This window comes from Eutrema salsugineum, unplaced genomic scaffold, assembly GCF_000478725.1.
Source record: "Eutrema salsugineum unplaced genomic scaffold, Eutsalg1_0 scaffold_3, whole genome shotgun sequence".
NCBI classification, from domain to species: Eukaryota; Viridiplantae; Streptophyta; class Magnoliopsida; order Brassicales; family Brassicaceae; genus Eutrema; species Eutrema salsugineum.
This window is the reverse complement of record NW_006256756.1, coordinates 9,286,123-9,301,128: the sequence shown is the minus strand read 5'-3', so window position 1 is coordinate 9,301,128 and position 15,006 is coordinate 9,286,123. Positions and strand designations below refer to the sequence as shown.

General features: G+C 34.1%; 1 protein-coding gene across 1 annotated transcript; it reads right to left on the bottom strand.

The window, feature by feature from the left end:
* Positions 1–11,457: 11,457 nt before the first annotated feature.
* Positions 11,458–12,145, bottom strand: LOC112085374. The gene is made up of 2 exons (XM_024154585.1): positions 11,837–12,145; positions 11,458–11,748 (listed from the first exon to the last, which is right to left on the bottom strand). Exons 1-2 carry the CDS (start codon positions 11,993–11,995, stop codon positions 11,458–11,460), a joined length of 450 nt encoding a protein of 149 aa, XP_024010353.1. The 5' UTR covers positions 11,996–12,145.
* Between the last annotated feature and the right edge of the window lie 2,861 nt (positions 12,146–15,006).

Genomic DNA, 15,006 nt, shown 5'->3' with positions numbered 1-15,006 from the left:
AAATTATCCAGTCGAGGGCTTGCATTTGAAAACCTTTTCTGTGGAGAGGGGTTACCCTTGGAGACCTTCTTTTTCTTCACCATCGGCACTGGGGCCAGAGCCAAGGAGGAGGAGTTCTTTCTCCCTGGGGGTCGTCCTGGTTTTCTCTTGCTTAGAGAGACTTCTACATTTTGTAGTGGTGGCGATTTCACAATCAGTGAAGATGGGACCAAGTCTTTGAGTTGCTGGAATTCTTTCTTGTAACTTCACCGGAGTAATTTCCGCAGGTAGGGAATTTCTAAGAGAGGCCCTGACCATTTGAGCCGCGGCTTCTTCAAATTGACCTTCCTCTTCTGCTAACCTGACACGTTCTCTCCGTGCTGCACTTTCTGTAGGGTCAGCACAAGAAGAGTACTGGATCATCACATCGCGGAGTTCTCCCATAGCCGTCAGTAGGGGTTCTCGCGGAAGAGGGTTCTGGATCACTTTTGGGGAGGATGTCTGATCCAAAGATGATCGGCGGGGGTTGAGAGCTACATTCTCTTCCTCCCCACTCTTAGTCGAATGCTCTAACTCCCTAGGTCTTCTTTTCTCCATCCAGACAGGTTTAGTATGGCCTCTTGTATAGCTTGAGTAATTTGTATGATTTGACGAGTGTGAAACTGATGATGACTGATATTTGTTTCTCATTTCGGACGAGTAATGGCTTCGATGTCCATTCTTGATCCTGTGGTCATCATTAGGGTAAAGATCCCTTCTGTGGTCCGCTGGGGGGGGGGGGACGAGACGAGCCTGAGTCGGATTGTCCTCTCGAGGAATGTGCAGGCTCTCGGTCTCTCAGCACAGAGGGATGCCGGTAAAAATCAGAGTTTCTCATGTCTGAGTATGAACTTTTAGAGGTTCCAAGAGGAGGTTTTGATGTAGAGATTTCTTTGACTCCATTGGGCAGGGGGTCAACAGGGTTGGATTCTTTGGCTAGAGGGCACTCTGGGGTGTCATGGAGCAGCGAGAAACACGACTTGCAATGCTTCTCCAATTTTTCATAGACCAGGTCAGCTTTCACCTCATCCCCATTATCGAACTCAACAATTGAGGACATGATTAGAGGTTGGAGTTCATTTATGGTTACTCTCATTCTTGCTGTAGTAGAGGAGATATCCAGGTCTTCAAACTGGCCTATAATAGTCGCCAGGCTTAACAGGGTAGCTTCTGACCAGAGATGACTCAGGACTCCTTGAACTTAGATCCAAAAAGGTATCTGAGACGGAAAGGAGCTAGCAACAGTTGGTTCCCAGCGCTGTAAAATAATCATCCAGTGAGCGAAATGGTATGGTCTATTATCCAGCACTTTGCAGAGGTCCTCTTCAGAGAAGAACTGGTATTGGAACCTTCCTTGTCCTAAGTCAGCACCGATAGGTCTGGTTTCAACTTTCCAGTGATCCGCCAGGAAAGGTAAGAGAGCCCACATCTTTTGGACTTTCGGGTTGGTTATTCTACCAACAAGAGTGAGAGCATGCTTTTGGATAAGTTCAGAGTTGTCGAAGTGTGGAACTTTGACTCGTTCAGCACGTGCCGGTTCAGGTTTGTCCTTATGGCTTTTTCCTTTTTCTTCATAGGAAAGTCTCCTGTTCATCGTCATAGTTGAGGTCCTTGAGAGAGAATATGAATCTCTGTTCTTCTTTGTCAAAACCCCCGGAAATCCCTTGAGGGGATTAGTCTAGGGTACGAAGGGTTTGACAATGAGATCTGGCTTCAGGGATTTCTACAGAGAGAAGATACTTCAGCCGATATCCCTTGAGGGGATAAGTCTAGGTTTGTAAGGTGAGAATGTAGTGGTACCAATGAGCTTGTTTATGTACGTCGGTGGGGAACTGTACCACAAGTAGAGGACCACTAGATTCTAGTTAGTGAAAGACTTTAGAATACAATCTATGATACCTTAATAATCCGAGCCTTCTGATTTCCGGATGTTAAGCCGTGCAAAGGTGTGGGATCCAGAAATAGAGTCTTTTACAAAACGATATCGGCAACCTTGAGATTCCGGAAGAACAAGCTGGAGGCAGGGTTGAGGGCTGGAGGAGTGATATGATGAAGGGAGAAGTGCTGAGGGAGCTAGGGTCTCTTACTGGCAGAAGAAATGACGGGCCCTCCGGCCAGGAGGCGGGGGCGGAACCCGGTGAAGGTCCGACCAAGAGATTTCAGATTTGAAAACTTACTATTTTGGGTAAAGAAAAGTGGTTGAACTTTAGAAAAAGTAAATCTCAGACAATCTTGGTAAACCTCAGAAAGAGTGCCTGGGAGAGAAATAAATTATACTATAGACAATTTTCTACTACTCATTTTCTTTGAAATGTATCTTCTTTTCGGAATTTGTGATAAATCAGTCAAATGTTATTTAATATGTTTTAATTATAAACAACTTTTGGGGAATATGAAACACAAGGAAGAAAAATGAGGAGTCACTCTCTAAGAATTCTATAAATACATACCATAAGATAATTTTGATCAACTAACCAAGCAACACAATTACTCACAAAAACACAACCCATACTACAAATATTCTTCTGATGGGATCCTCTCACAGACGTATAAAAAATATGTTTACATGAAAGAAAAATACATGTTTTCCTACATAATATTTCTTGTGCATCTGTGAAGAATTACATCAGAAGAAGTAGTTTTATTCATTGTGTCGCCACAGAGTTATTGTAATTATATTACTTGTGAATGCTCACTTTCGACAGGAAGTATACTGTTAGTACTTTATACCAAATTCTGGATAGAGTATTGACAGTGTACTTCTTGTAGAGTGAGATACAATTAATTTTGCTCAGTAGATAAACAGAAATGTATACCGTTTTCCATAAGTTTTTGCTATTGTAGATTTTTTATGATTCACTGGAATTTAAAAAAAAAACTCTAATTATGTTGAAAATTGTTATTTACCTCGAATGAGATCCAATAATGTGTAAGAAATACAAACCTTTTAATTGGGATTTTTTAATTTGAACTATAACGATTTTCCTAATTTCTAGAATTGATAGATTTATTATTTCTCATTTGCAATTATCTAAAATAACAAAAAATCGTATTTTCTATATTATGTATTTCTTAAAATTGAAATTTAAAAAGTTGTTTAATTTTATCAGAGATTTCCAAAATTTGAGATATAATTTATCATATTAACAATTAAGTTACGATTAATCCGCATCAACAATACTTTAAACATACAATGATAACAGTTTATTCACTAAATTATAAATTATAAGTTACGCTATATTTAATAAAATTTTAATTGGCGGACTCTTGTATTAGTTATGTAATATGTAACGGTTGAAAATGTAGTATTTCATATATTCAACATAAAAAGTACTGTAAAAATGAAGACGATTAAAAACAACAAAATGAAAGTAACTTATTGAAATAAAGATTCAGCATGCAGTTTTAAAACTCAAATTAAAAAAGACATATAAATCTAATTGACCGGGAATAAGCCCCTTGCATAGCAAGCTTCTCTGAATGTGTCGTATACAACACCATTAAATGATCGGATATCTTCATAACTACGAGGACCTCTAATGATATTAACCAGACAACCCAAAAAAAAAATCTCCCCATCATAAATTGAATATTGTTGAAGAATAGTTGGATTTCCTAAACCCTTCACTCGTGGCCTCCACTCATGCAATGTGGTATTCTAGACAAATTGATGAGATAATTCAGTGTAGAGCAAACAGTTGCGTATATCTTGTTACACTCCATCCAAGCAATAAATTTTGTATTTTTCATTAGTTTGTCGACTTTGTTTCGCTTGGAAGAATTTGTTCTTGGTAGATGAAATTGATTAATTTCTGAAAACAATCATAAAGAACTTGTTAAAACAGTTAAAAGGAAACAAATAATATATGATAATAAATTATAAAGGGTAAGTCCCTATAGTTCAATCAAAAGGATTCTTAATAGATTAAAGTTGGACGCAGAAGGCTTACCTATCTTGTTCATAGTAGTAGAAATGGAGAATATTGAGAATTTTTATTCAGTGTAACAAATGAAGTTGCAGTTCACAAAAGTATGATGTGAATATATAGATGGATTAAATAGTGCATACACGAATATACAAATACGTTAAAGATTACAATATGCATCTAGTTTTAGAAAGTAATAACAATATATAAATATCCTTCATATTATATTTATAAAAATCCCGAATATATGGTTAGATAATTCAATTTATACATAATTGCTTCATAAGAATATTAGTTCGAAATTATCGGAGCACAATATTATGTTACCATATATTGCGGTTTAAATCAAACTGTAAAGAGGAAAATCCAAACTTTTTAAAAAATTTGTATGAGCTAAGTTGTGTGAATTGGACGAAGAAGACTTGTGTAAATATTATGTCCATATATCAAAAGCGAAAGTTAAAAAGTCAACTGGTTGGTTGAAACAGTATTCCCAAGAAAACATAGAAATTTGGTGACATGGAATATTTTTTAACTACCCTATCCTATATAAAATAAGAGTTGCTTCGATTATAAACATACTTCATAAATTTTCTCTGCAACCCTAAACGCCTGATAAGAGATTAGACAAAAATGGAGAATCACCAAGAAAAACGTTATGATGAAAATGGATTACTGAAAATTAATCCACCACCATTGAACATGAGATTTGGTGTGGAAGAAACACCATCACCTCCTCCAATTTATGAATCAGAGATGGAGGAAACTAATATTTGGGAAGAGATGAATGACATTCTGAGCAAATCAACTGCGAAGGCCATCGAGGTTCCTTCTGAGGTAATTTAAACTTTAAATTATTCGGTTTTATTGATGATTTCTGTATTATTGGATGTTTATATCAATATGTAACATCTGCAGCCTGATGAAGAAATATCGACTGATGATCCAAAGGAACATTGCAAGAACGGAAAACACGATCTCCATCTAGATCTGGAGATAGGTTTGAAATGTATAGAATGCGGCTTCGTTAAGACAGAGATCCGCTACCTAGATACATCTACGTGGGTAAGCTGTTAATATTCCATTAATACATTGATTTGTTTACTTAATATGTTTGAAGTTAACAATATTATATGTTTTTGAATCTTATAGGCACATAAGAATAAACGTGGAATGAGAAACTTTGGAGTTTAGCTAAAATTATCTCTGTTTTTTTTGTACCTTAATTATCTCTCTTTATTGGAATTATCTAAGCATGTTTGCTACAATAAGTTATATTATCTTGATTGAAATAAAAAATAATTATTTTTTCAAATCACTTTCTCATATATGTGTATTGATTCGTAAGATTATAAGCTCATCTGCTACATTGATTATAATCCACAAACATTAAAACATCGATAATTTATATAATATTTTACACTCAACTCTGAATGTTATGAGAAAAGCTTAACGTCAGTTGTCAGCACTAAAATGAAAACGTCAATCGGAATTAATTTCAATTTACTCTTACAGGTAAAGTTGTTAATATATCAATAGTGAGCATTGGACAAAAAAAAAAGATCAATAGTGAGCTTTGGATGAAATTACCTAAGAAGCGTTATATTTGCATCGTTTGGCATAATTATAAATAAGGAAATTCATAAAGGTTCGCAATAAATGTAATGTCGAAGTCTACTTACATAAATTGTTATGGTACTAAAATTGACATAATATGAAAAATGGCCGTTACTATATTGTAGTAGTATAATTTGGCAATGTCTTATTATTATGGAAATGTGCAATATTCGATGGAAGAAAATGTCTATAAACTATAAAGGAAGTAACTTTTCTAAGATCAAATGGATTCTATATATAGATGGTATATGTTATATCCAACACTATACATATATACATGTAAAATACATAAACAATAAATACAATAATATTAAAGGACATAAGTAAATTGGCAATTAAACATTACCATAAATAAATACTGAATATTTCATTACAAATATACGAAAGTAGGTTCAAATCCATCTCAGTTTTATGGGAAAATATTACATAATGAGAATGTTTAACAGTTACGGGAAAATATAAGTACATAAGAGGGATTAAACTTATGGCCAGCTCGGATCTCCATGGATATCAATAAAAAGAAGTCTGACAAAAAATAATTTCAAGTTAACAATTGAAAAAAATATTAAAATAAACCATAAAACATATTATATATATTAATACCAATTAGAAAAATTACTAGTCAAGAAAATCAGAAACCTCTTTTATGTGAGGATTGAAAAGTATTTCAGAATAGTCTCCAGCATTCCTTATGTGATATCTCCCTGTATGACTTTAAAATATAAAGGGCACACATGTTAGAAGCCAAATTATCATATTAACAAAGTGGACATGAATGTTCCACTCGATTATAAAATTTAATTACTAACCTTCAGAATCATAGGTCAGACGAAACATGCGAAAAGTCAAGACTGTTTCATAAGTACCTATGTCTTCCCACTTATTCCAGAAATCCAGAGCAGTCTTCCCAGTGAGTTCGATGTCCATATCAACATAACTAAACCAAAAAATTATATTACAACAACATTAACAATACATATGTATAATATAAGACAAATTATTGGTCTTTACATATATAGATGATAATATAAAACATCTTACTTCATGTCTCTTATCTGAATGTCCAATTTATGAGAAGGTCCAAAAATCATCTCGTAGGGGTCATCAATGTCAGTACTCAGTTCATCATCAACATAGATGATTACGCCGATCAAGTCTACAAAGAAAAAAATTCATTACACAATATTTATAATAATTCTTAAATTGAATAAAGGTGAGAAGCCTAACCGATAGAGTACCTAGTAGGGAAAATCCCTCGGATAATGGCATCAAATGGCATAAAATCCATCATATGCTTAGGACTGACTTGAAAGGTCTTTTCTACAACAGTATCGGCGTTCATGTTGATGAAGTGGTAGTTTATAGTATTTCTGAAAGATCTGAACGCATTGACAACGTTGAAGAATTTGACATAATTTCATTCTCCTTCTTAAAACTTTGGACCGAGCGAAGAAATAAGATCATGATCTATCGATGCCTCTATTTTGTAGCCCTAAATTCGTGAACCAAATAATCATTTCAGAGATTCATGTGTTTAAATGTTCATAACATGCAACAGAATAAAAAAACTTCAAAAAGATGAACTTACATTTTTCGTCACCGAGGATAAGATGCAATTCCTGGCATTGGTTACGGTAGTTGAAGTGTTCTCAAACTCGTAGAAATTTTATAAGAATCCTTGAGTCAGATTTTGTGGGAGAAAGATACTCAAGGGTACAATAGCGAGGCACGTTTGAGAAAAGTGGTTGTTTTCTAGGACTTTATATTTTGTTTAGTGAAGATGGTGAGACGTTTTTTTACTTGGTCATTTATATGTATAGCAAAGCAAGTATAGAGTTTGAAAGGTTGTATCGTTTTGTAAAATTAGAATAAATTGCAACCTTTGACATTTATTGCACTAAGTGACTTACGAACAAACCGAATTGGTTACATTCAATTCATATGTATATTTGACTTTTATATTGATTAAATATATATAGAAAAATATGTAAAGATTGTAGAAAAATGTCATATCTTGTACTGACTACTTCTCTTTAATTAAGTCAATTACTTCATTTCATTAATTACAGATAATTAATGAGAGTACAATACCGGAATTTATGTACTCTATTTTTTAATACAGACACAAATCACGGACCATCCAAATTTTGAGTATCATAGTTATTTATTGTTGAAAACAAATAGAATATGATTCACAAAAAAATGCTAACACAATTAAATTGTTTTTAAAAATATATATATATATATAATATCATTGGATAAGTTATCTCAATAAGAATAATATAGAAGTTATGATTTTCAAGTTTAACTCTATAAAAATAAGAAATAGGACACAACAATCTCTTTTCTGAGACTGGTTTTTATATTCATCGTGGACCGGAGAAAAATCAATTGAAGTTGCAAGCCTGAAATAATATTAGGATTTTTTATCTTTATACATATATATATATATATATATATATTTATAAATATTAAAATATAGGATAAAATATCAAAGATGGAATAAACATATCTCAACCTTGCTCTTTCCACTTCTGGGGTAGGAGGATCCTCGAGAATATCAGATATGAATCTTTCCGATTCAACTATCCATTTATCTAAATACATAGACATACTTAGTATATGAAAAAAAATATATATGTAAAACTTGTAATTAATTAAAAATATCAAATAATGAGGTAGTTAGTTACCTCTCCATCTAGTGAAAGAGAAAAATTACAATACAATAATATGCCTAGAAGACCTTTCACGATTCCTCCAAAGTTCTTCAAATTTCCTTGCCAAGTTATCCCAAGCAATATATTTCAAAGATTTTCCACTGTATATTTAAATTATTTAGAACATTATTAATATACTTTAAAATTTGTAAACAATATACACATAACAGATGTTTTAAGGATAAGTTGTACAGACCTGAAATCTTGAATTTTAAAACGAATAAGTGGACGTTGCGTGGGTGTGTCCGATGTATCAGACATAGGAACGGTTAACTGAAGTTTCTGAACAAATGTGACAACACCGAGAAGATCAACTGCAAAAATAAAGGACTGCCTTTAAATACATGTTAGAGTTCCTTAGATAAACGATTTAAAATAAAAAAATTGTAAGAAACATACCAAGATATCTATCTGTATAAATAAATCTATATTAAATATTCATGATGCACAAAAAGAGTATATTCCTCTAGAAGACTTTGGATCGGTTTTCTCAACAATGGTATCCTCGAGGAAATGTATATGATAGTTGTTTGAAGATATACTTGGATGAATCACTCTGTCAGTAACTTCAAAATAACCAATAAAAACCCAATCTCTTTCAACCAATTCATACTCGAATTTGTCCATTATATCATATTGAATAGTAGACAGGATGCGATTGCCCTACACGGTTTATAAAAATAAATAATTAAGAAATACATTCCTAAAACATATATACGGTAAATCTTTCAAACCTCCAAAACTTACAAATTCATCCGCAAGAACTAACATCCGATTAGGCCGATCGAAGAGAGTATAATCATAATAATCTCTTAGTATCTGTACACAAATACGATATCCGCCGTTTGTCTTCTGAAGATCGGAAACTCTTTCACAAGTAGACATTCTTTGTTTAGATTTTTTTGTTAAGATTGAAGATGAAAGAGAATAAGGAACTGAATAATTTTCTATGTGATGGAGTAAAACGGTTATGGTTTTAATGTCGTCTTTATTGAAACTCTCGTGTAAATTTATGATAGTTGGTTGAACCAAAAAAAAATTAAATCACAAATTAAAGTTTTAAAAAATTGAATTAGGAAAAAAATTATAGGACAACATTCAAGTTCCACAATTAGATAAAAAAAATATGCCAAAAATTTCCACAAATACCGCAAAAAAATAACGAATAGATTTAAAACGTTATCCACCCATTAGACAAATTGGTTACAAAGATCAAAAGCAATAATCAATCACAGCAATGCATTTCTGCAATAAGTTCATTACGATTTCTTGCTTCTTCATAACTTCATCGGGATCTCTTGCTTTGGTCGATTTTTGTTAACAGATCTTTCACCTTCATCAAAATAGTCGGGACTCTTAATTAGGCTTTTTGATGAAGGAGTGAGTGAAGATCCAGACGATGGATTCACAAGTTCGTCAGAACTCGTAAGAATCAACGGTTGCTGAAAATATAAAACATTGTTGACGTCTTAATTTAATTAAACGATATTAGCGAGTTTGAGAAGTCTGTAAAATCTATCCTATATATTACCTCTGATCGAGAATCTCACTCAGTCATAATGTCGACATCTTGAGACCATAGTTCTACTACATACGGAGACTGGCTTCCTTTTGTATGCTCTTCTGAATCTGTTATTTTGAAAAGCATCCTCATTGTTAGGAGCTTTGTCAAGCCATCAGGGAGCCCTCTTGGTAAATCATGCGCATCATTATATATAATAGATTAATATTATTTCAGAAAATATAAATAATGCATAATGTATACAATTATTTAACAAATAACCTCATCGTTTTTTCCATTATAGACTCAGCTAACAATCTTTGAGCAGTGTCATCAAACATCAGGAAGCGGACATCGACGTCTGAATCATCAGTTACAAATAATACAATATAGTACCTACATAGTTTGAAAGGAAACAGAAGAGTGAGTTATTTAAACGTTACATAAATAAACATGTAATGTAGTGTCGGAATAATTGTATGATGGGACGAATCAATGTAATAAAATAAGGCGAACATTTAGGCAGTCAATCAGAGAAAGTCTACATGAAATAATTCTGCTATATCTGCTATATATCTTACCAAAGAAAGTCTTAATGAAATAAGTAATGTTTTCTTGACTTTATGGGATAAATCATTGTATTACCTTGCGACGATGGTATCATATGAATAAATATCTCCACAATTTTCGCAACTGAAAAGAGGAATCCTCTTATCGTAATCTTTATCATCAGACATAATACCATGCTCTAAAACTTTGATGTTGCAAGGTTTGCATGCCCAATAATACCATAGCTTTGAAGTGTCAACGTCTTTGACCGCTACACATGTTACAATCTTGCCAGACTATAACAAAATCATTGATATGCATATAGTGAAATGTTAATATATTTGTATCATTTTTAAAATATAGCTTATACCACTTTTGTATCACGAATTCCAGCTATCGTCCGCCTCCTATTTTTCACACTTAAAAATTCTTCACGGTAGTCAATAGCACCATCCCAAGAAGTCGAATAACTCTGTTCAGCATGCACAATCATTTGATTGTTTTTTGGCAACATACAAAATCGTAAATAATAATTATATAAATAAAAGATGTTAAAATGATATTAAAATTGCCACATAACTTACTTTTCTCTGAAGTCTTTCACGATCTTGATGTCAGGATCAAAAAAAAATTTGGTGGAGTTGAAAGCTTTATATATTGAAATGTCACCTATACTCGAAAAACATAAAATAAGAATAATGAACAAACTAATCCAATACCAATCTCTACAAACTGTGTATATATGAATAGGGGATATAGTGATCTAAACTTTGTGCTCTTTTATACAGACAAATCGCATTACACACACAACAATAGCAGCCATATATTTGTCAGTGTACTCAACAGTTGTTTTTGCATATTGTCCCCATAGTGTACATTTTAGTTGGACATCGCTTCAGCAATAAACATATTAGCGTTCCATTGTTAAAATATTGTTATGTTTATTTTGGTATGATATCATAACTACTTACTTGGTATCCCGGAGTGTTATCATCAATTTCTCGCTGATCCCACTATTTTCATTAGTTTTTATAACTTCCATACTCCCAACGGTGATAATTTGTCCAATGACATCTTGAAGACAAAATATTTGTATACAATGATAAATAAGTACATTAAAATATAATTTTCATAATCGTGATGATGACATATCGATGAGGACGTTTTTGTCGAGTTTGTCTTCCTTGATTGACTTGAAATCAGACAAATATTTCTCTGGCAAGTCTGGTGGAAAATCATTAATCTCCTTAGCACGGGTTGTTCTGCACAAAGCGATCTTGTATGGTAATGGAGTAGTCCTAAAATCACCATAGTATTCTTTAATGATGAAGCAATTAATAGAAAGTGATTTTTCTTCTATAAGGATGCCTTTATGTTTTGCGATCAATTCTTCATCAACAGTAGCGTGAATCCTCGTGCCCTGTGAATCACACATCAATAGTATTACTATATAATCTATATATTGATTAAAATAACAATAAACAAAATACATAAGATCGCATACAAACCTCTTCGTCAACGAATACCATTTCTATAACAAAGCCAGACTGCCTGTTCTTGACTTTCCAAAGTGAAAATATAGTAGCTCTAACTTTCTGAATTTCACTTGATTGATCTAATTTGGTAAATGGAACTATAGCAGCCAAACGTCTACGGACTAAAGCCATTTTTGTGAATGAGAATGGTAGAGTTTTAGGGTTTACGATAGGTGGTATATATAGGGAGAGGAAGTCAATGAGAACATTTTAAAATTGATGTTAGGCGGGATTGAAATTATTTTGAAAAAGAGAATGAAATGAGGAATATGGATATTCGGAATGTGCGTAGAAGTAGGTATTGTTGCGGAAATATTTGAGAATCGATATATTCAAATTGATTTAATTGCCAAAATTGACGTAGAGTATTAAAATGTAAGATAAATCTTGTTTCTTTCTGAAATATTAAGATTTATGTATATTTGGTTACATTAACTCCAGTAAATCTTGCTAATAGTTAATGTAATCTTCTATTTTGGAAAAAATTTCTATTTTCTTACGCGGAAAAGTTTTTAAAAACCATAATTTCAAAAATTTTACAAATGGGCTTGTATGAAGTATTGGGCTTAAGGATGTTTTAAAATACAGATAATTGGTCTGGGTCGGGTATAAAGATCCGCGTGTTTATCCATTTATGATTTTCTCTTTTTTAGCTTTTTTTTTTAAATCAGAAAAACTTGGACAGAAATTACACATCAGCATCCAATGAATTTGCGCAGAACTAGCTCCTTTGCCATGTCATATTTGACATGGAATAAGCGTCATCATTAACGTTGGCAAGGAAGCTTTTCTAAATCAATCAAATTATAACAAATCGGCTTTTTTCATTAAACTACATTCTCATTTAATATATATGATTTTGAATTGTTCAAGTGTAAAGTTTGTAGCCATGGTGAAAGTTTTTTTGCTTGATGAGTTTGGTAAAAAAATATTATTAATTTTTTTTACCAAATATATAACTATAAATTGAACCATGGCTCTTGATTCAAATTTGCAGATCGAAGTTTTAAAATTTCATGCATAGCTTAAAATTTACTTACTTGTAGCATGCCGATGAAGACAGAATGTATTATAAGTCAAAGGATCAATCAAGTATTGTAATTTTAAGTTACTATAATATAAATGAATAAATAATAAAGAAACATTCAATAGTTAATTTTTTTTCCTTTATATTTTCTTTGTTTTTTTATCTTCTTATTTTGTCATTTTGCACTAATAGTTTTTTGGTTGGTTCCATCTAACGTTGGATAACAAAAGTGGAAAAAATCATTGGATAACAAAATTGGAAAAATGTTGTGAAAACTTAGAAACTTTATTAATCACTGGAATATATATATAGAGTACATAGGGAATCTAGGTTAAGTACAATGCCGTGATGGGCCTAATGGGCCGGTATAAGAGTCCATATATGATATGTGTTATAACACTCCCTCTTGGACGAGTGAACCGGGTCAGCTACTCAATCGGGATCTCGATAATGCGCTGGGGAATGTTGCCTCATTAAAACCTTACCAGGAAAAACCCAGTGGGACAAAACCATGATGAAGGAAAAAGAGTACAACACGCATTACTCCCCCTGATTGTAGCATCACTGCAGATCTCTAAGTCTATACATTCCTATCTGTTTGACGAGCTTCCGGTGTGTTGAAGTAGGCAATGATTTGGTGAAGAGGTCAGCTGAATTCTCACTGGATCGGACCTGCTGAACGCTGAGAGTGCCGTCCTTCTGCCAGTCTGAGGTTGAGAAGAACTTCGGTAGAATGTGCTTCGTCCGATCTCCTTTGATATATCCTTCCTTGAGCTGAGCTATGCATGCCGCGTTGTCTTCATACATCACCGTGGGCTGTGTGTCTTCGTCCATACCACAATCTCTGCGGATGTGCTGAGTCATGGAGCGCAGCCAGTCGCATTCCCTACTAGCCTCATGAATGGCTAGGATTTCAGCATGGTTTGATGAAGTGGCAGTGAGTGTCTGCTTCATTGATCTCCAAGAGATGACTGTTCCTCCATGCGTAAAAACGTAGCCAGTTTGAGACTTGGCAGTGTGCGGATCTGATAGATATCCTGCATCGGCGAAGCCGACTAACCCATCTTTATTTTGGTTAGTATAGAAGAGTCCTAAGTCTTGAGTACCTCGAAGGTATCTTAGGAGATGTTTTATACCGTTCCAGTGCCTCTGAGTTGGAGATGAACTATATCGAGCGAGGAGGTTCACGGCGAAACATATGTCTGGTCTAGTGTGACTAGCCAGGTACATTAACGCTCCTACAGCACTGAGGTATGGCTTTTCAGGACCAAGGATTTCTTCATCATCCTTTTTGGGACCAAGAGGGTCATCACTTAAGCTTCTAACTACCATTGGGCTGGTCAATGGGTGAGCTTGGTCCATATTAAATCGCTTGAGTACCTTTTCGATATAAGCCGATTGATGCACAAGGATTCCTCCTTTGATGTACTCAAGTTGTAATCCCAAACAGTACTTTGTTTTGCCTAGGTCTTTCATTTCGAATTCTGCTTTTAAGCAGTCGACTGTTTGGGAGATCTCACCAGATGTTCCGAGGATGTTTAGATCATCCACGTATACTGCTATGATTACAAATCCTTTGTTTGAGTACTTCTTGATGAAGATGCATGGACTGATGGGGTCATTTTTGTAGCCTTCTTTGATGAGGTAATCGCTGAGGCGGTTGTACCACATACGCCCACTTTGTTTCAGTCCATACAAGGATTTGTTCAGCCTGATGCAGTATTGATCTCGAGATGCATTTTTGTCTTTTAGTTCAATGCCATCTGGGAGTCTCATATATATTTCGTTGTCCAGGGGCCCATAGAGATATGCGGTTACAACATCCATTAACCGCAGATCAAGATTTTCTCTTATGGCCAGACTTATGAGGAATCGGAATGTTGTTGCATCCACCACTGGAGAATAAGTCTCCTCATAATCGATTCCGGGTCTCTGTGAGAATCCTTGTGCTACAAGCCTTGCTTTGTATCGAACGACTTCACCGAGTTCGTTCCTTTTGCGCACAAAGACCCATTTGTGGCCCACTGGCTTGATGTGTGATGGGGTCCGGATGATCGGACCGAACACGTTTCTGAGTTTGAGACTCTTTAACTCCACGTTTATGGCTTCTTTCCAT